This window comes from Lepidochelys kempii, chromosome 8 (genome assembly GCF_965140285.1).
Source record: "Lepidochelys kempii isolate rLepKem1 chromosome 8, rLepKem1.hap1, whole genome shotgun sequence".
Classification (NCBI taxonomy): Eukaryota; Metazoa; Chordata; order Testudines; family Cheloniidae; genus Lepidochelys; species Lepidochelys kempii.
The window spans coordinates 46,217,922-46,244,803 of record NC_136387.1 but is presented as its reverse complement, the minus strand read 5'-3'; the positions used below and the strand labels follow the sequence as shown (position 1 = coordinate 46,244,803).

Below are 26,882 nucleotides of genomic sequence, written 5' to 3'. Positions count from 1 at the left end.
ATTTAATTGATTAAATGTACCAATGTTAGCAAGGACTAACTTTGAAGAAGTTGGTGTACCGAATGAATCTAAAAACCTCAGCTGAGCATATGTTTGTATGTACTTAACACATCCAGTGTATGGCACTATGCAGCATAGATGATTGCAAGCATAAATAAGAGCAGAGGTTGTGTGGGTTTAGGACCTGGTCAAAATGTTTATCTTAGAAGTCCATATTCTTTGGAACTCAATTGCATGCCTATACCAAGTTAAATATGAAAATGTATTGACTGACCTAATTCAAAAAGTTTCCCACAAACCAGTTTACTGAGGAAGGTGAATTTAATCAGTTTAATCATCATCATCTTCATGAAGTTTTTAGTTGAACTTAAATATAACCAACTATGGCAAAATATCGTGTAAAAGTAAACATAAGGGAGCACAGAACAATCATCTATGGCAAGTTAAAAAAAAATCAGCATAAAGAAAGCTTTATGGGAATGCATAAAAACTCTGCATTTATGTTGTAACAGTCATTCTAGCAAGAATTGCTGTTAAGGTTGCCTAACTGTTGCTATTGCAATTCCCTGTTTTCACTAAACCATAACTTTCTGTAATTTTCACTTTATAGATTAAAGTTTTCCATGCTTGGTTTCTGCCCAAAGGGAAAAGTTTTTGGAGAGTTTGAGTAAAAACTTTACATTATTTTAAGTCCGCTCTCTGCTATGATGCCTACAAGTTACTTCTGGTGTTGGTTAGGCAAGGGGTGATATGAGACTTATTTTTCTGCTAAACTCTGTTAATTTCATTACCTCATCCTCTCACTCCCCTTTTTGTCTGCTTGTTTCATAATACAAATTATAATTTTTTTAAAATCCTCATTTTTGAACGGTGCTACAGCTAAAATGGTGGTTTGAAAGTTGAACTTTGGTGTGGAAATAGCTCTCAATAGTGAGCAGTGTGAACCTTGGTAAAGAGGAAATTAGTTTTTAATTAGTCTGTTAGGATAGATGAATACTTGAGTATGCATAGTACATTATTGCTAGGCTTAAGTGCATATCTAAGGAATAGTGTGGGATGTACATGCATATCATACTTTTCATTTTCTGCAGCTTAGTGTATCCTTCTTGAGATCTTCAAAAGCATTGGAGCTAGGTAGCTCCATTATCTTGCAGATTGATTTGGGAACCTGGTGTGACAGCTTTCTACCCACAAGTCTGTAAAGGCTTGCAGGAGATGCCTTCCAGTAGTGCTATTGTTGGCCTTGAGAGCAGAAATGATTCTTAAGGCTTTGAAATGTTGCTTCCTTTTCTGCAAGAATAGCTCCCATTTACGGGGCTGTAGGATCATCCATCTGATTGGCCTAGGCTTCACTTACTTGGCTCAGCTGTGAAGCGGTGCCTGCAACTACTCTGAGCAGCATGTAGTCTTCTGGTGAGCAAGGGAAGAACCCAGAAGGAGCCATCATGTCAAAGTGAGCAGAAAATGCTGTATAAAAAATAAAATACATAGGAGGAAAAGAGAGAACATACTCTGGAAAAGGATAGAGAGATGTGGATAGAAAAAAGTGATACTGCTAACATTGCCTGTGGCAATGGTGATGGAAGAGGATATGAAGGTGAGGGCCTATGATCTGTGCAATAGGCTTTTACCTGCTTTTTAATTTCTGGTAAAAGGAATTTAAAGAGTTAAATTTGTTGTTTATATAAGTTATGGCAGCTAGGTGTGGGGAGGGGACATAGGTTACTGGACATTGAGTTAATTAGCATGCAAATATAAATTAAATTTTCCCTGAGTGTTGAAAAATGGATAGGTTGGATAACAGCATATCTTAGATCAGAGCTTGGTCAGGCACATGCCGTATTTCCAGTTTCACTAAGATTAAATTATCTGTGTAAAAGTGTTTCACTTAATTGTATGCTCACTGGTGTGGAACACAGGCAGCCACATCGAGCAGGAACACTGCCGCTTAGGGATGCATCTCTACATTAAAACTCACTAAACACCAGTGGCCCTGTTGCAAGATCTTCAAGGTATGTCATATTTGGGATAACACTTTTAGTTATCAATCCTGATCTTTACTGCCAGATAGCCCTGAAGAAGGAATAGCGTAACTGGTATGAACTCCTAGATCACAGCGCTTTGTAGCTCAAACCCATCATGTGACAAAAAGAATACAGATGAAGCTAGCAGGCCAGCATAGAAGCTCGTAGAAGGGGACCAGTGAAAATAATAGCTGCTTGTTGTGTTATAGGCGTAAATCACTCCAATTCACCATTTCAAGACTGATCTGGGAGTGCTGCCATCTCTCTATCTCCTTTTCTTTTCCTTTCTGGGAGGAAGGGGGTGTTGGTGACTTGGGGGGCAGAGGTTGAGAACAATTTTAAGTGAGAAAGGACCCTTATGTGAAGAATTTATCCTGACCATAGGAGACCCCGCCAGCTACATTAACCACCTGTGGGGTTCCACATATATTCTAAGTTTCTGCCCCCCTGAAAACAACCTTGTTTAGGACTATTGAGAGAAGTTGGAAGTGAAGAAAAAGCTTGCTGATTAGCCTTGCCCACTTAAGTTGGTTTGAGCTGAAGGATGTGTACGTTTTTGGAGGTACCCAGGGCTTTGAGAACCATAGAGTCTTGGTCCATGCACAAATGCATCCTCAGCAAACTTCTCCCTCCCTCTGCTGACTGGATTGTAGCCAGTTAGTGAGCTGTGCATCCAGCACAGAACAAACATACTTTGACAAGAATTACTGGCCTTTGGGAGGGAGGAGGTACAGGAGCAGGGAAAAATTGGTATTGGTGTACTGATGCTTTTCCTGAAGCCTTTGGGACAAAATGAAATAGTTATGTTGTTTCCCTATGTGGAGGTCCACTGAAGGAGTCTTCCTCCCCTTAACACAAAGCCTGCAAACAAGTTCAGTTATGACTCAGGTTTTGATAGGGAACAGACTGGAAACATTGGTTCAGAAACTGGTTTGTTGCTGTCTCCATTGTAGATCCTTACGGGGAGGAAGCTGGGTATCAGGAGCTGGAGCTGTTTTCCTGAACCTCCAAATATTTCCAATGTATTTTACAGCAAAGTTGGGGGTAGCAATGCTACTGACTGCTGCAGTGGGTGAACTCACTGAACATTGCTGGTGAGGGGTGAAACACTAGAAATGTTTTGGGGGCATTTACCCTTTCTGTAAGCAGTGCAGCCCATTCAGAATTTTTGAGAAACTCCTCTTCCGGTGGAAAATAATCCTTTCCAAAGGTGTGCATGCCCAAATTTAAAAAACAAACAAAAAAAAACCTGCCTCCACAGAGAACAGGGTTTGAGTGTAGGGAGGATGTTTGTTCGTTCAACAAATATGCCAGTGGGAATTGGTTTCATGTTCCAAAAAAGCACACTCTTTCCATCCGCTGTGTTTGGGCAGAAGTACCAGGAGCAGCTCTCCTTCCATTATCTAGTTTTGGACAAAAATACTGAGAGAGAGGATCCAACTCAGCAGGAATAACCATTGCATGACCTGATCACTTTTGACTTACCTTTTTCCGTAGGATTTTGTATTGACCAGAAGTTGCCCCTTTATAAGTTAGATAGTTAAAAAGTTCAAATTGCTAAATCTGAAATCCTTCAAAATAGTTGCTTTAGTATTACAAAAATTATGGATATTATGAATTTAATGCCTTCTAATATGACAGTACCCAGAGTGTTCTAGGTGAAATATCAGTAACTTCCAATGCACTAAGAATATGTTTTCAATTAACTTGAGTATTTATTAACTTTTTATTTAAAAATTTAATATGGGATTTGATTTGAATTTGACTCTTCCTTTCTTTTATACTAAGATTGGTTTTGAGGGGTGAACAGGAGGTACCAGACTCGATGAGTTTCCATCGAAATGTCGGAAAAGTCAAGTCAGAGCACAAAAGCAAAGGATGGAAAAACAAAGTATGCAACACTCAGTCTATTTAATACTTACAAGGGAAAGTCACTGGAAACGCAGAAAACCACAGGTGAGTAGATTGAGTTGACTTATTTTATGTTCTGTAGCTCTGCTAGTACAGTCATGTTTGGGATTGGTCATGTGGAGTGTGTGATCTAAATGCAACAAGATGTCAAATTGTATGTTATACAAAGATGCTAGATGGAAAACATGATAGCAAAGGATTTAGGTGTAATATTACTTCTGGTTATATGTAACCTAGTGCTTCAATATGATAACACCCATTTTTTCATGATCTGTGTGTATATAAATCTCCTCACTGTATTTTCCACTGAGAGCATCCGATGAAGTGAGCTGCAGCTCACGAAACCTTATGTTCAAATAAATTGGTTAGTCTCTAAGGTGCCACAAGTACTCCTTTTCTTTTTGCGGATACAGACTAACACGGCTGCTACTCTGAAACCTGTCATTATATTTTTAAGTTACTGTTCTATCTTTGAAGACTCTCTTTTAAGTACATTTAAAGGGACCGTTAACTTCAAAAAATTTTATCTAATTGCAATTAATCTGTTCCAAATAAACTCTGAGATTACTATAATTTGGAAGATGTTAGAGAATTTTTTTCAGTTTATTTGTGCCTTTGAATAGTATACGGTCACTTTCATTGTTTTGGTCAGTTACAATTCCTGTTAGTGATATCACTTTCATTCCACACTTTGGTGGGAAACCCATCTACATGTTCTTTCTGAAGTCCTGCAAAAGGATCTTTGCCATTTTTAATGTTTTTTTTAGTTTTGAAAAATTACTGTAAATTTGGGGCTGATATAATCCATTTTCAGTTTGATCCTGAGGACATCAGAATACATTAGCTTCAAAACTACGAAAACTATTTCAGAACTCTTCTAAGCAAGGAATTTATAACTCCTGCTTGACAGTGAATTGTAGATTTCAAGGGGCTTGATTTTTAATCTTTAGTGCCCTTTTTTTGGTTTGTTTTAATATTGTGGTAAAACAATTTTTTCTTCTACTAAATCTGTAGCGTTACATGAACAGTTTGAATTTTAAGGAAAAAAGTGAAAAATTAATGTTTTTTCTTTTTGGCATACAGTTGCTGCACGTCATGGATTACAGAGTCTTGGAAAAGTTGCCATTTCACGGAGGATGCCTCCCCCTGCTAACCTCCCTAGTCTCAAAGCAGAGAACAAAGGCAATGATCCTAATGTAATCATTGTGCCTAAAGATGGCACAGGATGGGCTTCTAAACAAGAACAGCATGAGGAAGAAAAGTAAGCTACAACAGAACAACTTACTGATTTAATTCAGTATAACTTGTGAAAGTCCTGTCATACTGCAAACACCTTAACGAAGGCCAAAGGAAAAATAAGAAGTTGGTGGCTGTGTGACAATAAGCCTAAAATGTCGAGATGATATCATGGAGGAAATAATGCCATATTAATTGTTGGCAGGGAGGATTTCACCACATGAGGCTGGTTGAAATGAATTTCATTATTCTTACACTGGAGACAGTATGCCTACATATATTCCAAATGAAGGGCTATAACTTTTTCCTTTCTGCGCTGTTCACAAATTTAATTATTATGGCTGTGTTTATCTATATTACAACTGTTAAAGGAAATACTGCTAGAGGAGAGGCAGTTAAGTGTTAACCAGGTCTCAAATCATTTAGGGATTCATAGGTTAAAACTCCTTTTCAGTCATCTTTTAAAAAAAAAAAGGGGGGGGGGGAATCTGCTTTATTTTAGATGTAATTTTGTATCCTGCCTACTTTTAATTGCTACCTACCTGTGCACCAAAATACTGTAAATATAGTATTGACGTCTCATCTTGGCCGCTGTTTCTTACATAACATCAAATCTCACATAATTTACTGACCATAGAGCTTCATTATTCTGGTATTAGTTCTCTCATCACTTAAAGGGAGGAGTATAAAGGGATGGGAGGGAGTGATTAATAAAGTACTTATATTTACCTTTGAGTGATGTCATCTTAAGTATTTTGATGCATGGCTAAACACCAAGAGATATGGGGTAAACATTCAGTTTTATGTCTTACGATTTGCTTAGGAGAGAACGCTTGTAGAGTAAATTACTGTTCATCTCCAGAACGTTGCCTCCATATCAGGATTTTAGGACAATAAGTTAACTTGTGTTCATACAGGGTGTACAATTGTGTTGCAGATTAGGACTTCAGTTCTTAGTTCTTCTAATGCCATAATTATCACAGGCACAAGTGAGCAGAATAAGTTAATACCTCTGAAAAAATTGCTCATTCTGTCCTGAAAATATCTCTCCTCCGTCCGTGAAGAATGAATTTGTTTCTTTTAATTTCAGACAACCAGAAGTGCCGCAGACACAGCCAAAACCTGTGGTTCCCCCTCCTCCAGAAGTAGCCCCTGTTGCCAAATCCTGGGCCAGTACCAAGCAAGGTGGGCAAGGCGATGGTAAGTGGAGTTTAAAGTGGAGGAAACCTAGGCTGGCCCAGTGGTTTAGTAGTTGTGCTTGGCACTGCTACGTGGGAGATCTGGGCTCAATATTCTTTTGGTCCTGTCTCTCGTTCCCTGGGACAGCAGGGGCTGGGAGTGTTGTGGAGACAACTTCCTTGCCCCTAAGGTGAGGGAGTGCCTTGTCACTCAAGTGAATCCCTGAAGCCAACTTAGCAGCAGTGTTGTTCAGCTGCACAGGGAATTGTACAGCCCTCCTTTGCTGGGGTTCCAGGGGAAGATGATGGCTGGGGTGCAAGTCGTCGAATATGGCAGGGTTAAGAGGGGAAGGAAAATAAAGAAATCCTCAGCCTGTGGCAGGGATGTGTGTAGCTCTTCTCTGGCATGGGAGGGGGAACAGTAAACACCCAGTGGTCAAGCTAATCGTGTATATGTTTAGCATAACCCAAAAATCTGGAACCATGAAGTTTAGCAACTGCAGTTCAAACAGCATATCTGCTACAAGACGGTGTTTTTTTCCCACTTGTCGCTGTATAGTTCTTGCAGTATTTGTAAAGCCGAAGAGTATTGACTCAAGTAGTTTTCCTGGTTTCTACCAGTTCTACTAGTTCTTCCTAGTTTCTACCATATCTTACATTATGAAAGAAATGGTAGATTGTGTCCATGAATGTGAACCTTAAGTTCTTCAGCATTTTCATTACTATTCTAGGATAAAAGTTTGACCTTTTACTGTCAGTAATTGACCAGAGAAATAACACACTTTTATTAGACGAAGTGCACACAATGAAGCAGGAAGCAGTTTTGTTTACAACACAGAAAATAAGTCATGGTCCCTTTTATTGGCTTAATTTTGAAAGATCTGCTTGTAAGCCTCTTCTGACCGAATAACGGACTCGGTTGCAGCATTGTGCTGATCTGTCTTTGTCCAAACCATCCTCATAGTGTGAACTTACTCTGAAAGATCAATGGAAATAACTTCTGAGCCTCTGTTATTGTAGGCATAGACCTAGTTTTTGCATGCGTTAATGTATTCTTGTTCATAAGGTCTTTGGATGCTGTATTGTGGGGCAAATATTAGGATCAAGTTGGCAATTCTAGATTGTGTTGGCATCCCACTTCCCTTCCTAAAGTTTAATATGGCATCCATCCTTGAATATAGGAACTCTCCCACTCCAAAACTAGATCTGATAGTTTGTCTTATGTGAGTGTCCTGTGAGTGGGATAAGATCTGACTCATACTGGGGTACAAATCACACTTCTACAGTAAAACCTTCTTCGCTGAGGGGCCACAGGAATTAGACTATGCTTGGTGACTTTGAGATGCATACAGATGATGTCTGTTTGAATTTAGTTAATGATTTTATGGCTGCTTTGAGAACTAAACCAGATGGTTGTCTCATCTCATGCAACTAGCCATGATATGGTGTTTGGACAGGAAGTTGAGATTTTGGAGAATAGGAAAATTATAGTTTTTGTCTTGGACTGATTCCAGTATCCTTCAGTTTGAGATTCCAGATGCACCTGCCAGACAAGTTATGAACTTATTTCTGGCCTGCTCTTGGTTGATGGAACTTGTGCATTTCTAGCTGTCTCTTGGGGAGAATAAAATTCAGCTGACTGATCCTTTATGATATAATAGGATTTTTTTCTTGTCTGTTGATAAATCTTCCTTAAATTCCCTCTCCCCAGCTCCATTCTTGTCTCTCGCTATGGTTTGTGTGTATAATGTGAAAAATTAAGTAAGAAGGAAAGACTTCTAGAGCTCAGAAGTTTTGTGCAATGCCTGACCAGTTACAGTATATCTTTAGATCTTGTTGTGTAGGAGATAAAGAAAAATGTAGTTGTCTCAACACCATCTTTAAAGTCTCTAACAGCTGAACTGTTCACTAGCTGACAGTGGTTATTTCAGGTTGACGCCACTTGCTTAGATTGTCAAGTTTATCACTAAGGAAACTGTTAGTTTGCAGACAGAATCACTTGATTCAGACTTTATGGTTACACATCAGGCAGTATTTTGAAGATGAATAAATGCGTGTGTCCCCGTCCCGTTCTCTTCTCTCTCTCTCTCTCTCCCCCCCCCCCCCCCATCCTGCTTACTGTAGGACATCCTGGAAAAGTTGCTTTTGCCTCATAGGAGCAGCTTTATGGAGTGATTTCTACTGCCTGCCACGTGTTGTTAGCAGTGGGAAGTGTCTTCTCAGTAATAGTGGGGTATCTGGAAACCCCAATCTGGTCTCCTCCCCTCCCCCCCCCCCCCATGATAAAACTTTAAATAAATAATATTCGTCTTGGCAAAGTGAGGATTGGTTATACCAGAGCTTTCAAGATCCCCAAACAGTTAGTCATGGGGGAAACTGTTGGGTGTTTTCCCTCTTTTCTTGTTTAAAGAAGACATGAAAGATTCTTTTCAGAGCTTCGGTTTGTGCTTGATTCTTACCTTACAACATCAAGAATATAGTCTTCCCTTCAGAACAAAAAAGGGTTCCTTGGAGGACCAGAGAATGATTGCAAGCTTTCTTTACCTTCAGCTGAAGGTTTGGGGATTTGGAAACATTCAAAGATCTGTCCTTCTAACTAGTTATAGAATAGTCTGAGGTGGCAGTTTTGACAAAAAGAAAAAGGTTTAAACAGTTTGACTAAAAGTCACTTCCTTTCTCAATCAAACTTCATTTCCTTGGCATTTGGAATGTTATAGTCCTACTAGATCTGCAGTTCATATCATCATATAAATAACCAAGAAAGATTATCTTAATTTCCAATTTTAAATTTGTGTTTAGTAAAAACCATGTACAGCTTCTTTACATATCATAAAGCAAACAATGGCACAAACACTGTTATCCCTCGTTGCAGTTAATTTTAAGCTAGCCTCCATGCTCAATTTTATTGAACTATTTTCTTGAGGAAGCTAGTTAGAAAGAACCTAACATCCTAAAAATTGCCCTTCTGAAGGTTTAATGTTACCTCACTAATTTTTAGTAGCTTTCTTCCAAGAGGATCTTAAGCTTAAATTTTATTGTGATCTCTGTTAATTACTCAACTACAGATTGTTTCTTAAACATGCTTCTGTATGCTACCTTAAATTAAGCCAAGAGTAGTGTTTGCATACTTCAGAAGTAGCTAATTAAGAAGCTGGCATTCATGGTGTTGAGAAATTGCTTATCCAAGCTGTCCCCATGTGACGTACCAGTTCACATTTTAGGTAGTTCAAATGATCCATTATTGCTATTCTCGCACATTCTGTCTCTCTTATCTTGATCCATCTAACATTATATCCAACAAGAAAGTAAATTGGATCAGTGGATTTAACTACGCCTGTTCACTAGTGAATATGGAATTTCACAAAGGATTATTTTACACATGGATGAAATACACAGCTTGTTTTATTTGAAAAATAGTATAGCTTTTTAAAGTAAACTTTATGGTTGGCAAGCTACAGGGTCCTATTTTTTAAATTATATTCATTATTGAAACTTGTAACACTGTTTTGTTGTAATTGTCTAGGTCCAAGTGTCCCAGTAAACAGTTATTTCCAGCAAGAGTTTCCCAGTCTGCAGGCAGCTGGGGATCAGGAAAAGTCAGGGAAAGAGAAAGATGCACCTGAAGAGCCCTATGGACCTGGACCCAGTTTACGGCCACAAAGTAGGTATACCTTAAAAGTCTTGTGAAGATGCATGCCGAATTTTCATTTGTGTAGCGAGTCTCACCACTACGGCGCCTCCTGCTGGTCATGCTGGGAATTGGCTCTCTTGGACCACCAGGGCACCTTTTACTAGGAGTGTCTCACTCACCGTTACTTCCACTTCCTCCACCGTGTCCACCGTCTGGACCCACGTCGCTCCCGGACCGCAGTGCCTTCTTCGGGACACAGCCCGCTGTCTCTCTCCTTTCTGGGGACAGACAGTCCTCAGTCCTTCTACTTGCCTCAGTAGCCAACTGCAGTCTCTAGTCTAGCCCCTGGCTTCAGGGCAAACTGCAGTCTGGATTTAGGCCACTCTCCTCATTGGCAAGTACAGGTAAAGGGGGGGCAGGGACCCAGGCCTGTCTGCTACTCTAGGTCCTGGCCCAGGGACTCTCTAGCTGGTAACCACTTACTGCTGCCTCCTCATATTCCCACTGCCTACTTTCCTGGGCCACTTCCTCCATAGCCCTAGCACCTTCCCTGCCCTTGCTGCAGAGCCTCAGTCTGGCCTGGTCAGCCAAGAGCTCCCCTGTTGTTCCGCTACCCTGCCCAACACTGCAGTATCTCACCACAATTGCCCACCACAATTTGGTAGAGGGTTTTACTAAGGATTTCTGGCGTGCACTATGAAATAGATAGAATGTTGTCATTTAGGAGTTCAAACACTCAACAGAAAATTGACAAACGTGAATTGGCCTAAAATCTACATTACATACACTTGCAGATTTATCTAAGCATGTTCTTCCAGATTACATTTTCATGCCTGCCTGCCTCAGTATATTGTCAGCTTTTTTTGTTTACTCATTTTACTTTTCTTTTAATCTACAACCTTGTGTTTGTCTTATTTCAGTATGTGTGTTTACCATTTACTGAGAGGTTACTCTGGGGAATTTTTCACACTTTCACTTCTGTTCCAGCACAATGTCTACATATAGAAATAAGATACATTAATATTTCCCTTATTCCTAGGCTATGGTTCCCTTCACAGGTTTCCAAACTGTGGTCAATTGTCCACTCATGGTCCAAAGAGTACTTGCTAGTCACATTCAAATGGTGCTGGCACCTTCTTATTTCTAGTTGCTAAATGTCATGACAAATAAAAATACTTTGCTAATATTATTCACCATGTGAGCAGTTATAGGGTTGCCAAAGGGTGACTGGTTACATAATTACAAATGGGAGGAAGTGTGGTCTGCAGAACTGTGAATGGGAGGAGAGTTGGTCTGCAAGATGGTCTCTGTCAAGATATGGTCCATACTTCGAAAGTTTAAGACAGTCTGACTAAGACTTTAATAAGCTGGACCTTTCTCCGCTGCAGAGGTCTAGATGTGGCCAGAACAAATGAAGGCCACACAGCACCTACAGGAGGTTGCTTTTACACACTACTTCTGAGATGAGTGAGCTCTGGGGTCTGGGAGTTGGGAACCACACTTTTGATTCCAGCAGTACTGTTCCTTACAGGAAAACAAAGTGACTTTTTTTTCTTCACCTAAAATTCATCATCCAATCAAATGATCATGTGAAGTATTTTCTGTATTGTAGCTGCCACCTGTGCAGATGACGGTGCCTTGTCTAGACTACAGTCTTAAGCTGACGTGTGTTAGGTGGACTTACAGTAATTACTGCGGTGGCTGATGTCCGCACTACCCTCCTCCTGTCAGTGGTGCACATCTTCACCAGAGCGCTTCCACTGATTGAAAGGCCGCGGGGAGGAGGGGGTTTGGTTTGAGAGCCAGGGCCAGTTTTCCCTCCCACCCAGGCTTCTCACCTCTGGTGGGGAGATCCACGCCTGGAGTCCGGTCAACAGCGGTACTCCCAACAGGGAGCCTCAGTGCATCTGGACTGCAAGCGGGGAGCCAGAAGCCTTAATGCAGCTGAACTCCCAGTGGGAAGTTGGGAACCCCAGGGGGCAGTAGGGCCCCTAATGGGGAGCCCAGGCGGCAGGCCAGTTTGGAGCAGAGACCCTTCAGCAGCCTGGCTGGGGAGCTAGGCTTTGTCAATTTCATAGCTTCAGTAGTGCCATGAAATTGACAAGACAGCCAACAGCTGGTGTAAGGAATGCAGTGTCTACACAGACAATGCATCATCCTAACTACACCAACATAAGCCCTGTGCCTCTCATGGAGGTGGAGCTATTATGTTGATGTAGTAGGGTACTTACATCGGCGGGACACGGCTGTAATGTGTACACTGACCTAATTAGACTGACATAAGGCAGATTAGGTCAATGTAAATGTAGGGTAAACCAGGCCTGAGGCAGGTAGTAGTCGTTCCAGAAGAAGGGATTTTGACATCCAAGGCTCCTTTAAACCTTTCTCCCCCTTCCCTTAGCATTCACTTCTCCATTTTTTCCTGCCTGTCATCTGTAAACCAGCCACTGGGTACCTCTGACTGAAGCAGTATATTTGATCAGAATCTAAGCTGGTTTTCGGGTGAAGAATAAACCAGCAAGGAGTGGGAGAAAGTAGGAAAATTTGCCTTGCCTGTCTTATGTTTCAGTCTCAGTTTCTTCTGCATAGTTGTTTTGATTTTTTTGCTAGATCTCCATGTTTCTTTAAGCATAGCTAGAGCTTCCTGTCCACCCCTTTGTATCATAGATGGTGGAATCTGTCTCGGAGCTTCTAGATACTTTGATTCTGCCTGGAAAACTGAAGAAACTCTACGTACAGGGTTCTGCATTCCATGGTTTTTGAGCTGTGCCACTCAAAAGTGGATTACTCCATGGCTTTGCATTCTAAGCAGTCCAAACTTCCACTTGACACTGTCTCTCTTCAGGGACCTTTTAGACCTCAAGTTGCTACAGCAATCTACTTAACCTACACACTGAGATCTTGGGGAAAATAATTTTATATCAATACCGCACAGATACCCCTCCTAAGTCATCCCATAAGCTGTGGAGCATAGAGCAGGCTAGCCAGTTTAAATTTCATTGTTGGAAGCTCTCAGTTAGAGAAGAGAAATCTGGAGATGGGCTGAGGAGGAATGGGAGTCAGCAATCCCTTTATCTGCAGTGGCTGCCACCTGCCTGAATGACAGACTACAAAGCATGTTCATCATTTGCACTGGTGTTGCTACATCAGAGAAAACGATTAGATAAGAAGTGTCATTTACTTTGTTACAAATCAGAAACTTATTTAAAGCTAGGCTTGTCTTTCTCCCTGACTGGTTCCTTCCATGCAGATGTTGCTAGTTGGAGAGAAGGTGGAGTTAAGAATCTCAACACCCCAAATTCTCCAACTGATCAAGAAGTTAAGCCTCTTGGCCAAGAAGATGGTAGTGCAGTAGGACCAGTAGAACAAAATGATGTCCCCAAGGCAGCAGAGAAAAGGGATATGCGGGTAGCACAGCCACCTCAGCCCAAGCTGAATGGTCAGCAACAACCTGCTGTCTCTTCCCAGTACAAAGCAATGATGCCACCCTATGTAAGTAACTGCTGTATCTTATATAAATATCAGTGTGAGCAGTTGAATCAATAAAATATTAGCATTAGATAGCTAAGCTGAAACATCTTACTCCTTCTCTGGGGCACTTATTGGCTTGGTTTCTAAACAGTGCAAAAATCAAGAAAAAATGTTAACTTTTTGTTCTTCTTTGTACAGAGGTGTTTGGAACTCTGTGGATTTTTCTTCTTCTCTTCCCATTAAGGTGGTTTATAGGTGCTATTCCTAGGGGAAAGCTTGCACACTGCCTTTTGCAAGAGCAAGTTCTGTTGCCATATTAAAGCCAGCCCCACCCTTATTGCAGGAGGTTACTTGGTTTGTAATTCAGTCTCATACTGCCTGATCTTCCTATTATACCACATCTTTCCTGTGGAAAGAGAATCTGGTGTGCAGCCTTAGCTGATATCCACTGACAAGCATTAATGTATACGGAGCCCTGTCATGACTCCATCTGTCTTCAGTTTCAACATTGTCATGAAGGGCAACTACCTACCTTTAAGTGAGGGAATTGTAATTTGTGAGCTCAGCCCACTATTTAAGGTAAACAGTCTCCTTGGATTGTAAGACAGAATTTCTCTGCCTTTCATAAGGGCTGCTGTAGTAGTGGCATTGGCAGTTCTAATGAAGCTATATTTTTAAATCAATTTTTCCTGTATCTAAAAGCCAGTCTGGTAATTTTTGGCTTCCTTTCCTAGATGTTTAATCAATATCCTAGAATGGCATATCCTGCAATGCAGGGTCCCAGCAGGTTCCCTACTTCATCTGAGGCTAGCAGGTAATAACTTTCATAAATACTAGAATTGCATGAGTAGTGACCAAATATATGTCACTAAGTAAAACCATGGTGCGCCCACACCTTGAATACTGTGTCCAGTTCCGGTCATTCCATCTCAAAAGGATATAATGGATCTGAAAAGATTCAGAGCGGAGCGTTGAAGATTATCTTTTTGTCTTTAGAATGGCTTCTATATGAGGAGAAACTAAAAAGATTGTTTGGCTAAGAAAAGAGACAATTGGGGGGAGATATATGAGAGATCTATAAAATCATGAATGGCGTGGAAAAAGTGAACAGAGAAGTATTGTTTTCCCTTTCCCACAATATATGTTAGCCAAGATGGTCAGGGATGCAACCCTAAAGCACTGATTGCCAGAAGCGGGGAGGGGGAAGCTAGGATCAATCCTTCCAACTGACCTATTCCGTATACTCCCCCTGAATCTCTGGTACTGGCCATTGTTGGACACTATATACTGGGCTAGATGGACCATTGATCTGACCCAGTAGGGCAGCTCTTTATTTTGTGTGATAAAAGCAGGGCTACATATACAATCTAGCACAGGTGGGCAAACTGCAGCCTGCAGGCCACATCCGGCCCACCAGCCGTTTTCATCTGGCCCTCGAGCTCCTGCTGGGGAGCGGAGTCTGGGGCTTGCCCTGCTCCAGCCGGAGTGCAGGGTTGGGGGCCGCTCCATGCAGCTCCTAGAAGCAGCGGCATGGCCTTCTCTGGCTCCTATATGTAAGGGCAGCCAGGGGGCTCTGCTCGTTGTCCCTGCCCCAAGTGCCACACCTGCAGCTCCCATTGGCCGGGAACCAATGGGAGCTGCAGGGGTGGTCCCTGTGCACGGGGCAGTGTGCAGAACTACCTGACCATGCCTCCCCGTAAGAGCTGGAGAAGAGACATGCTGGTGCTCCCCGGAGCTGCTTGAGGTAAGCGCCGCCTGGAGCCTGCACCCCTGAACCTCCCGCCATGCCCCAACCCCCTACCCCAGCCCTGATCTCTCTCCTGCCCTCCAAACCCCTCAATCCCAGCCTTGAACAGCCTCCTGCACCCCAAATCCCTCATCCCCAGCCCCACCCCAGAGCCTGCACCCCCAGCTGGAGCATGCACCCCTTCCTTTACCCCTGCCCCAGCCCTGATCCCCCTCCTGCCCTCTGAACCCCTTCGTTCCAGCCCAGAGCACCCTCCTACACCCTGAACTCTTCACTTCCAGCCCCACCCCGGAGCCTGCACCCCCAAACAGAGCCTTCACCCCTTCCGCAACTCAACCCCAATTTTGTGAGCATTCATGGCCTGCCATATAATTTCTATTCTCAGATGTTTGCCCACCCCTGATCTAGCATATATAAATTATCTAATATAAACTTCATTCTCCCCTTCTAAGAGATTAGATTGAAACGGTCACTCAGCAATTTTTTAGAGAGCCCTTTTTCAGTATTTATAAACACCAGAACAGTATTTACTGACCATGTAATGGTAAAGAAGGGAGACTTGGACCCTTTTGCTCATTTTCCCCATTATAAAACTACTTGATTCAGAAATATTCCTCCTTCCCTTTTCTTTAGACATTCACAAATAATAAAAATGATTGTTTAATTGGTAATGATACATAAATTAATACAGAATGTGCTAAATATGACTAAGTAGTATAAACTGTGCCTCTGCTAATAAGGGGAAAGCAGTAATATATACTTAAAATAGCCTATTGCTTTAGTCTTCAACTACAAATTAATCTTTTATATAGTGATTTTTAAAGATCTTAGTTGCTATCTTGGGGATAGCAGATATTGCTTTAAAAACTGATTTTTATTTACGTTCTTCCTTTGTTCTAGAGGCCCACGGGGAAGAGGGCCCTCTTGGTGCTCAGAACCTGTTGAGCGTCCGTCTATCCTTAGTGCTAGTGAACTCAAGGAACTTGATAAATTTGATAATCTGGATGCTGAGGCTGATGAAGGCTGGGCTGGTGAGAACATTGAACCTATGAAGACTCTTGCTCTTTCCATGCTGAACACTTTAAATATATTAATCTGAATTTTTGCTCATATTATAGGTGCCCAGAGTGAGGTAGATTACACCGAGCAGTTGAACTTCAGCGATGATGATGAGCAAGGAAGTAATCAGAAAGATAAAAGGGAAAGCAGGTAATTTGATGTTGCAAGCCTTGTGAGCTGCCACTCTAGTGTAGGTGAAAAAATTCTTTGGGAAGGTTCAGTGGACCATCAGTGCTGACAACTTAGTTTCTCAAATGATGAATTGATTGTCTTGGGTTACATTAATGCCAGGAGACCCCAAACAGTATTGAGGCACCATTGTGTGAGGTGCTATATGTACATGTAGTAAAAGAACAGTCCTTGCCCTATAGAGCTTGCAGTCTAAAAAGCTGTGGGAGAAAGGGAGTATTACTGAGTGTACTCAAAACAGACCCTCAGTTTCATTTCTTTCTTTATATGCAGTGATGAACAAATGCCTTCAAAAGACTCTGAGAGCCCTGACAGACAGAAAGAAGCAGAAGAACAGTATAACAGTAAATCCTCTACCCAGGCTCCTCCACAGTCATCAGTAGCCAGAGGTCCCTATGGCAAAAGCACTCAATTTGACCAGGTTTGTTTTTGTTTTATTTTCTCTTCCCTTTACCTCCGAGGGTGTCCCCTGTGCCTTGAGAATCCTTTCTGTGGATTCTTCCCTATTCTTCCTCCCTAGACACTTTGAAAGTCTCAAGTGATTGGTAAAAGCATATGTTTTAATAGCAAAGTTACCACAGGGTGCTATGAAGTCACTTTTACTTATTGTAACTACTCAGTGGCAGCCACTGTGATATCATGGCATCTCTCCTACCTGAGTAAGTCTGCTTTGCGTACTCCAAAAATTGTCAACTGTAACTAAAACAGCAAGTGCAGTCTGTCTCTCACTTCCTTTTTCCAATACTTCAGGAGCAAGTTTTGTTTTTCCCTGAATAGCCAATTCAAGCTCCTTTGATGCATATCAAAAACTTTGTTTTAGTTCTTCTCACTGCACTCTATTTCTCAAGATTTTTTAAACTTTCCTTGAGCCTGTTACAGCTTGCTGCTAGATTGGGCCAGTGGGAGAAAAGAACTTTTACTTGGCTTGCTTCTAAATAGAGCCCTCTCAGACAACCTGTCGTGGGCACACACACACACACATTCTGTAGAAACCCTGAAGTGTTGAGTTGTTTTTTTTTAACTGACCCCATAGCACAGAGAGATCTGCATGTGCATAATGTAAGTTCTGCCCAGGTCCCAACTGGAGATGTACTCTTAAGTCTTGTTTTTCAGGGAAGTAAGTTATGGCTTTGTCTGATAATTTCACTGAAAAAGTAATTTTTCCCCTCCTTTCACCAGTTACAGTGAAGACAAGGAGGCGTGAAATGTGCATCAAATGAGCCTGACTTAATCCAAGTTTTACTTAATATATTTAATTTTAAAAAGGTGGTGGGGGAGGGGGGGTGCACTTAAGTGACAATTCCTGAAAGATTTTATCTGAATTATAAAAAACATATGAGATTTTTTTCACTGTTAAATCCAAATTTTGCTCCTTGGATATATGACTGTTACTTAGCCCTTGTGAAAACTACTTTGTTACTTAGCCCATAAAAGTGAAAACTACTTTGTTGCCCTTCTATATTTGTATCTAAACTTCTTCACAGAACGCATGTGGTCCACGCTGACATGGTTAAATGCAGCCTGAAACCAGTCTCTATTTAGAGGATCTGCAAGGTTGACCATACATTCCATCAAGCTAGTCACTCCAACACTGTTTTCTTTGTTCAATAGGAGCGGGGTCCGACACTAACACAGTCATCTGTACATGAGAGGGGCGGCTCTGCACTTCATCCAAAATCTATTCCTCAACAGGTATGAGAACACAGAAGATCTGATTTACATTGGAGAATCTTGATTCCCAGTGTCAAGTGCCTAACTGTATCAGAGAGAATTTGAGGGGGAGAATTAACAGACTGTATGCTCCACACCTGTAAGGGAAAAAGATGATGATGGGCATTTTGTATGATGATTAACAAGAATGATGCAGAATTTATTATTTCTATTAGAGTAGCTTCTAGGTGCCAATAATTGAAAATTGTTGCAGGACACTCTACAAAGTTAAAGTAATAAGCAGTCCCTGCCCCAAAGATCTTAGTTTAAATAGGCAAGACAAAAGCTCAGGAAAAGGGATATAACACAAAAATAGAGTGAACAGAGTGGTGGCTTGCAAATGTTGTATGTTTCATGATTGTTAGTTTTTACACATGGGTGAGGAGAGATTAATTCAGTGAGTGAAGCTTTATGTGGAGACTAGCTCAATGGAATACCAAGGGAAAGGAGAGGAGACTAAAAATAGGAGTAGAGTGCAGCTGAGGTGATGATATTGAGAAGAAAAAAAAGACATGAAGGGATTAGAGCAAACGGTCAACACAGGGAAAAGAATGTCCAGTATGTAAACTAGAATGCAGTCTGGCAGCATCAGTGTCTAAGAATCCCTGCTGAGGTTGCTTCAGTGTCTGCTCCTGCTGGCTTAAATTTCTCTGGCTTCTGCCTAGAATTTTTTTCCCCTGTGGTGCTTTGTGGATTTTACGTACTCCCAAAGGGGATTTCAGGGACAGCCTTTTGCACGGTTTTACATCTGGCCCTGGCCGGGCCTGATCTTTATCTCCGTTTCTTTCCATTCATATGTATACACCTTCATTTATTTTCAGCTGAAATAAATTCACTGGTAATCCCCAGCAAGTTTAGCAATACAGTGCTTGTTAGATTACCTGAAATCCAGTTTTCAACAACCCCATTGTGGTTTACACGCCCACATTTTTTGTTTAAAATAAATGGCCACGAGACAAAATTTGTGAGAGCGGGTATCAAAATAAATTAAATGTACCATCTGAAACTTTTAAGGCAATAATTCTCAACTCTTCTCTAATCATGGGTCCCAGAATCTAATAACTCCTGAGGTTCTTGAGACAATTTCTGACAGTGGTAAAATTCCTTTTTTCCTGTCTTTTTCATCCACACCCTCTGTGCCCAGCTGCTAGAAGTTGTGGGAGCGCTCCAGGTCTCCCATTCTTGCTGCAGGAGTGAATGGGGATTCAGGGATTCTCAAACATTACTTCCTGCTCTTCCTGATTTCACAAGTAGCAGTCACAGCTCCCGGGGGGGGGGGGATTGCAAGATTATTACATGGGAGGTCGTGAGCTATCAGCCTCCACCCTAAGCCCCACTTTGTCTCCAGCATTTATAATAATGTTAAATATATTAAAGGTGTATTTAATTTATACGGAGGGTCACATTCAGAGATTTGCTATGTGAAAGGGGTCACTAGTACAAAAGTTTGAGAACCACTGCCCTAAAAGCAGAAAAAACAAGCGCACCAGTCAATAGACCTGAATTACAGCAGGAAATTAGGACCAGCCTTATGCCTCACAAACCTGCTAGCAACTCACAGGTTGGGCTCTTCTGTTTTGAAGGTGCCAGCCGAATACAGATTACTGCATATTGTTATATATAGCCAGGTGATTTGAATACTAAAGGTTTGTTTGATATGTACTGCATTACTTATATTAATGTTACAGCACCCACCTCCAGATCGCCAGGCAGGACCTGGAAGACAGGGCCCTTTACCCCCTAAACTGGTACCAGATGAAGATGAAATTTGGAAGCAGAGACGAAGACAGCAAGCAGAAATTTCAGCGGCAGTGGAGCGAGCGCGTAAGCGGCGAGAGGAGGAGGAGCGAAGAATGGAAGAACAAAGAAAAGCAGCTTGTGCTGAGAAGCTAAAACGGTTAAACGAGAAATTTGGCTGTGTGACCAAACCATCCCGGGAAGACCCTCTGAAGGAGAGGGAGAGGGAACGAGAGAAGGAGAGGGAACGAGAGAAGGAACGCGAGAAGGAGAGGGAACGCGAGAAGGAGAGGGAACGCGAGAAAGAGAAGGAGAGGGAACGCGAGAAAGAGAAGGAGAGGGAACGCGAGAAAGAGAAGGAGAGGGAACGCGAGAAAGAGAAGGAGAGGGAAGAGCGAGAGAAGGAGGAGAAAGCAAAGGAACAGGAGAAGGAGAGGGAAGAGCGAGAGAAGGAGGAGAAAGAAAAAACAGAAGAGAAACCAGAGCCTGAGAAGCCTGAGCCTCAAGAACCAGTGCTAGCACCTGTAATAGTAGAAAAACAAGAAGAAAGTGAAAACTGCAGTAATAAGGAAGAGAAAGGTTTGTATGAATTGTTACAGGCTGTCCTTTTTTAAAAATAAGGAACCCCTGGGATTAATACAATTTAGGGTTTTAATTTATACCGTTATCTTAGATCACATACAGCACACATTGCCATGGGCACATTGCAATCCCAATTCATTATTTGATTCAGGACCCAGACCTGTTAGAATGCTGTATTTCATCAGGAAAAAATTGTGAAACCCACACGTTGCAATTTTTGCTGCATTCTGCAAAATCTAAGCTTTCTTCTTACTAAAGAGAGGGGAAAAAAGCAATCAGCCTTGCCAAGATACAGGCAGCATAGTATAAGTAAACAGATGTTTTGATGATGTTGGTACAGTACAGACCCGTTTACGCACGAATCCGCTTAATGCGCAGTAGCGCCATGCCTCCCAGTGCTACCTATTTAACATGCAAGACTCGTTAACACACGGTACAGGAACTTTCTATGTAGCACTACAGATTTGCTCACTAATTCACTGACACAGAAATCAACAGAAAGTGCAGAGCAGAAACGTGTTGTACATCTTCACCGATATTGGTAAAGACATATCACGCACGCTTAGTCATTGTCACACTAGAGAGATACGTAATATATATACTACATTAGAAAATTTTAACCATAGGCTTAATATAATGGCAGAGGGAAAGCATCAGCGTTCCTACACTGTAGAAGAATAGCTAGCTGCAATAGATCGAGTAAATAGTGGAGGAACCCAGGCCAAAGTTTCAAAAGATATTGGGATTGCCGAATCTACTCTCAGAGGATGGCTAAAAAATGAATCTAAAGTGAACGACTTTATACAAAATCTCGGTTCTGCCGTGAGGCTTAAGCGAAAATGTGTGCGCTATTCAGCAAACCGCACAATAGACAAAGTTATGCACACGTGGTTTGCTCAGGAAAGTCTGAAAGGAATGCCGCTAAGTGGGCCAATTCTTTCAAGCCCAAGCGACAAAATTTGGAAATTTAACCGGGGATGAATCATTCCAAGGAGCAAAATGTGGAGCAAAATGTGGAAAATATCGAAATTGTTCATCTGCGGCGAATGATGCATAAGAGAGAGGGAAAATGCGAGCCAGAAAGAGCAGAAAATAACAGCGTTTTTTTCTTCTAAGTGAATCATAGATACTTATTTCAGCATGGCCCTCTTAACCTGTGGTCCATTAACATGTGGTCGTGATGGCTTGACTCCCGACATCTGTGTGTAAACGGGTCTGTACTGTGTTCTGTTAATCCAGCCTTGCAGAACAGTAACCCCTCTCCTCCCCCTTCGCCCCCTCCCCCCCCAAATCCTCTACAAGGGAACATTTAAACTTCATCCATTACTTGTAGTAAATTGTGAGTTTAAGCACCTAATTCTATTCTTTGTCTTAATCCTCCCACACCCTCAGGTGCTGAGAGCATCCACTAGTTTCCACCATTTATTAGGTGCTGAAGACCAAAATTGGGACTGTTTACATACCAGTTCTTACTAAGCACAGGCAAATTTCTTTTTTTCAGAAGTGCAAAATTATTGTAAATCAGCCTATAGGTTGCACAATCAAAATAAGTCAGGCAATTCAGAACTTGAGTTGTACATCAGCATAAACTTGGCTGCATAGCAATCCTATATATATTCATTTTACAACATAAACAGCAATGTGGTTAGCCACACAGTTTACTTAAGTAAACAGTAGAATATACTCCATATGTGAGATGAATTAGTAGCTGTTGATCTATGGTCTCCAGCAACTAATTTTCATTTCAGCCCGTAACCTTTTTGTTTTTCCATTAATAGAATTAGCCTAGCAGAGCACTAAAATAATAAATTGATAAGTATCCAGGGTGCTTTCGTTTTAGAAAGCCATGTCTTTTTAAAGTTAGGATACACTGACTATCTGATAGATTCATGTGAAAGTGAAGACTAGCTTATGACCTATAATACATGTGGTAGGTGCGAACTAATTTTCAATATTTTTATAGCAGAGGGACAGCCAATTTTTACCAGACAAGACAGTGGTCGGAATGAAAAAGAGAGTTCCCAGGTGGCTCATGAAAGTGAACCAGATTCAGGGTCTCAGCCTCGACCTGCTGTTTCCTCAGGCTACTCTAAACAGTTTCAGAAGTCGCTGCCACCAAGATTTCAGAGGCAACAGGTAAGCAACCAATCTGTTGGCATCAGAGGATGAGGGGCTTATTTACTTCTGAGTAATGGAATACAGGTCTGATTTTGGAACTCCTAATTCTCACACTGGAGATGAAACTCATTACTGGGTGATATCTTTTATAAAGATACTAGAATGTTTTCAGTCGTGTATTTGTTGTCTGCAGTACTGGCAGGGATACTTCTAGAGAGGCAATTTGCCTTTTTCTGTGATGGCAAGGTGTCCAATTGAGCCAAAAATAAAAGCGTTGTTAAAATGTAGCAGGATTTTTTACACCGGTTTCTGTGTGTAGACCACTGATCTGTATTTGCAGAATGTTGAGGTTGTAGAATGTGATGTTAATCAGTATTTCCTAAAGGATTCATACATGTTGATACCTTTTGAGTATTAAATCTATAAAATAACCTGACTGAAAGTTACTCTGCAAAATGTACGTTTTACAGTACAGATTGCCCTGCCCTGCTTCTCAGTGAAAGCCATGCAGCCTTTGTAGCTAATTTTGGGGGCGGGTGGGGGTTCAGTTTCATTTGTTCTATTTCCTGTTTTCCCCCCTTAATCTTTTTACGCCAGTTTATCCCCATGCATTTGACACATTCTGGATTATTGTGCCTTGTTCTTAAGGTAACTAATTCTAATTAGTTAGTTCTAATTCTAATCCTTTTATGGAGATAACTGGCTCTTATCGCTAGTTTATTTGAATGGCATGCAAGTCACTTAATATTATGAATGAGCCTTCTTTTAATGTTGCATATCTGTAACGTTGTAGGAACAGATGAAACAGCAACAGTGGCAGCAGCAGCAAGGGGTGCTTCCACAGTCTGCTCCATCACAACCTTCCAGTGGTCCTGTCCCTCCTCCCCAGCATAGACCCCTTTACCAGCCCATGCAACCACATCCTCAGCATTTAGCTTCTATGGGCTTTGATCCACGGTGGCTTATGATGCAGCCTTACATGGACCCACGAATGATGTCAGGAAGGCCTACTATGGATATGCCTCCTATGCATCCAGGTAAAACCCAGCCTGCATTCCCAGTGAACATTCTCGCAGTATTTTTGATCAGTAAAAGATTCTTTCCCTAAGCCACTGTTTGTCCACTGACTGGAAACATCAAGCTAGTACATAAGTACTAAATTCTCTTTATGTGTAAATATCAGATAAGGCAATCTCATTTAGAAAAATGGTACACTATACTTATATCTTACTGCATTCCCATACATGATTATAAAATGAAACCACAGTTTGGTACTGTATTACAGTGAAGTGGTAGTGACTGGTTATGTTTGTGTTAAAAGCTTCGCTATAAGCCTCACCACCATTGCCCACCCATCTCGTGTTTGACCCAAGTTTGTGGAATCTGTGGAAAATGTGAGTAATGCAGGTTGACTTTTCAGAATAGCGTACAGTGCTAGGATACATCGTTTTCACATGCTAGCAATCAAATATTAGCACCTATGAAACATTGCAGCAATAATTTCAAAATTTTCAGCCTATTATCTCAGTACAGAACATGCTTTTAATCTCCAGGATTTCCATTTGCATCCCTGTTGAAGCCAGCATTTAAAGATAACAAATGTCTGATAAAGGGGACTCTCCAGCTAGCTGGAATGTGAAAAGAGAAGGGATAGTGGGGTGACGTTCACAGGGTGGGTGAGAATTTGGGGAAGCAAAACAAAGGTAGAAATATCTGTTCTAAGTAGTGTAACAAGAATATTCTTTCCCTCTTAATTACTTGATATTCAAGGCTTGAAAAATCCTCTTGCCCAAGGTGATCAGGAGTGTATCCTGGGCAAGTCCCATCAATTTCTGCAGAACCAAAGCTTTAAGTGAAACTCTAGCCCTTACACTTTCCAAACCTAAATAACAGATTACTGTATGCTGCTGCTGTTGTGGAATAGTGGAGAGGCTATCGGATGCTGCTGTTGAGGATGTCTAGGACAGGAGGCCCAATAGTGGCAGCAAAAACATGAGCAGAAGGCTCTGTATGGTGGGAGTGGCTCCTGCAGCCCCTGTACTTGATAGGGAAGTGTCAGAGGGGACATCTGTATAAGAGTTCTCTGCTCATCATCCTGCTGATTTATTTCAGCTTAGCCAGAGCTTTAAATTCTTCAAATCCTGTCTTTTATATCATTGTGACCGGGGTTCCAGGGTTGCCATGCTGAGATTGCTCATTTAGAGCAAACTGCAAGGAATGAGGCAGACCATCCCCAAAACTTGTGGTTATTCTAATACTCAGATTCACCAAGCCAGCAACAAAACAGCTGCTGCAATACCTTACTGGTTACCCTGAAGCCAAAACACCGTTCCCTTAAATTAGTCCAGTCTTGGGCTTCCAGGCAGCCAAGTCAAATATGATGAGGATACTGAAAATCTTATTCATCATATTAAAATAGTTCTGCCAATCCCGAAGGATCGGACACGTTACCCACCAGGTTAACATGTATTTCAGATCTTACCCAAATACATGCTTACAGCCAATTCTTAGTAACTAAACTAAGATTTATTAAGAAGGAAGAGAGAGTATTGGTTAAAAGATTATTATACATACAGACTTGAATGGCGTTCTTTCCTCAGTTTTGTAGTAGAGATGGTGAGTTTTAGAGTTGGAAAGAGTCCTTCCCAGAATCAGTTCATCAGGTTTATAGGCCAGTGCCCAAATATCCAATATAAAAGTGATCCAGATGGGACTGGAGACCTCAGTCTTGCAACTCAAACTTCCCCCGATGAAGCTTAAGCAGATCTAAGATTAAAAGGATCAGGGCCCAAGAGTTTGTAGACCCCTTGCAGGCTATTGTCAGCCTCTTGACAGCAGGTGTTCCTTGTGTGAAGAATAGTGTCTTTTGAAGTAACCTCCTATTTCCTAAGCATCACCAGTGATTAGCTACATGGATTAACATAAGGCAATTGCCTGTCTCCCGCCATTTATATGTAGTTTGTTATATACTTCAAAGAGAAATTAAGACTGATATCATTACATTCACAATTGATTTAAATGTTAATATTTCCTTTTGATCTCTGAATTAACAGAATACAGTGATAGACAGGAACTGTTTGGTTACATTGTCAACCTCTAACTGTATATGTAAACACACACAACACGAACATTATCTACTAATATGTCTCTAAAGGCTGACTCTGGTCAGTCAGTCTGCTAGTTTTGTGTAACCGTTTCTGGCCCTATGTCACAGTAATCAATGTATTTTGAGCTGTTAATTTTAACTGTTTAACTTGAATCTCTTGATCACAGGAATTATGCCTCCCAAACCATTAATGAGAAGAGACCAGATGGAAGGGTCAGGAACTGGTTCAGATTCATTCGAACATATTGCTCGATCAGCAAGAGAACATACTGTACCACTGTCAGAGCCCCGCATGATGTGGGGTTCAGATCCTTATCCCCATGCAGAACCTCAACAGGCTAGGACTCCTCCTAAAGTGCTAGAAGAGACTGAGGATTTGAGGTGAGTCCTGCCTGATTTCTGTATTTCCATATGCCGCTCACATCCACCAGACTCCTCCTATGTTTATTTAGATATGTAGGCCATACTTGCAACTGTGAATTAGTCAGTGTTCATGATCAATTGTTGTTACCAAGTGGGGTGGTATGGATGACTTAGGGACATGTGAGTTGTTTAAATTTAATCAGCTATGCTTTATGGCATCTGGCTGACAGGTATGGTTTTAAGGAAGATGCAAGGAAGAGTCCATAACTAGCTCAAAAAGAAAAGGAGTACTTGTGGCACCTTAGAGACTAACCAATTTATTTGAGCATAAGCTTATGCTCAAATAAATTGGTTAGTCTCTAAGGTGCCACAAGTACTCCTTTTCTTTTTGCGAATACAGACTAACACGGCTCAAACTAGCTCAAAGGTTCTGTGACTGAACAATTGTGTGTGCATTGGAATTCTATATTGGACAACAGGTTTGAGCCATCTAATCTAGTATCCTGTCTCTGACAGTATCCCAAGAACCCCATAGTAGGCAGATGTGAAGTAATCTGGTCCTATGAACGTCTCATCCTAATCCTTAATAAATGGAGATTGGTTTAGTTATTAGTGGGTGTTTGCAGGTACAAGTGGTGGGAACGGTGATATATTCCCTTGTTTCAGGAATCAGGCGGGAAATCCTGCATGTGGTCTCCACGTTGAAGAGCTCTAGTCCCCTTCACACTGATAAATCAGCTAACTATGAAAATAAAACTTGGTCAGGCAGTTATTTTGATCCTTATTCACAGTCAGCCTCTGAGCTTCTGTTGACACTTTC

General features: G+C 41.4%; 1 protein-coding gene across 15 annotated transcripts in view; it reads left to right on the top strand.

Moving 5' to 3' along the window:
* Positions 1 to 26,882, top strand: part of PRRC2C (proline rich coiled-coil 2C) — a 115,184-nt gene that overhangs the window by 15,236 nt on the left and 73,066 nt on the right. For 13 of the 15 annotated variants that reach the window (XM_073356351.2, XM_073356348.2, XM_073356346.2 and 10 more), the window contains exons 2-15: positions 3,813 to 3,980; positions 5,019 to 5,196; positions 6,262 to 6,371; positions 9,873 to 10,010; positions 13,231 to 13,472; positions 14,186 to 14,265; positions 16,099 to 16,229; positions 16,317 to 16,407; positions 16,720 to 16,867; positions 18,058 to 18,138; positions 19,845 to 20,472; positions 22,439 to 22,611; positions 23,387 to 23,630; positions 25,867 to 26,080. In XM_073356351.2, the coding sequence (XP_073212452.2) occupies positions 3,866 to 3,980; positions 5,019 to 5,196; positions 6,262 to 6,371; positions 9,873 to 10,010; positions 13,231 to 13,472; positions 14,186 to 14,265; positions 16,099 to 16,229; positions 16,317 to 16,407; positions 16,720 to 16,867; positions 18,058 to 18,138; positions 19,845 to 20,472; positions 22,439 to 22,611; positions 23,387 to 23,630; positions 25,867 to 26,080 (2,573 nt within the window). In that variant the 5' untranslated portion in view covers positions 3,813 to 3,865. Of the gene's footprint in view, positions 1 to 1,467; positions 1,598 to 3,812; positions 3,981 to 5,018; positions 5,197 to 6,261; positions 6,372 to 9,872; positions 10,011 to 13,230; positions 13,473 to 14,185; positions 14,266 to 16,098; positions 16,230 to 16,316; positions 16,408 to 16,719; positions 16,868 to 18,057; positions 18,139 to 19,844; positions 20,473 to 22,438; positions 22,612 to 23,386; positions 23,631 to 25,866; positions 26,081 to 26,882 lie in introns of those variants that run through there. The other 2 variants (XM_073356340.2, XM_073356343.2) reach the window with 2 other exon arrangements.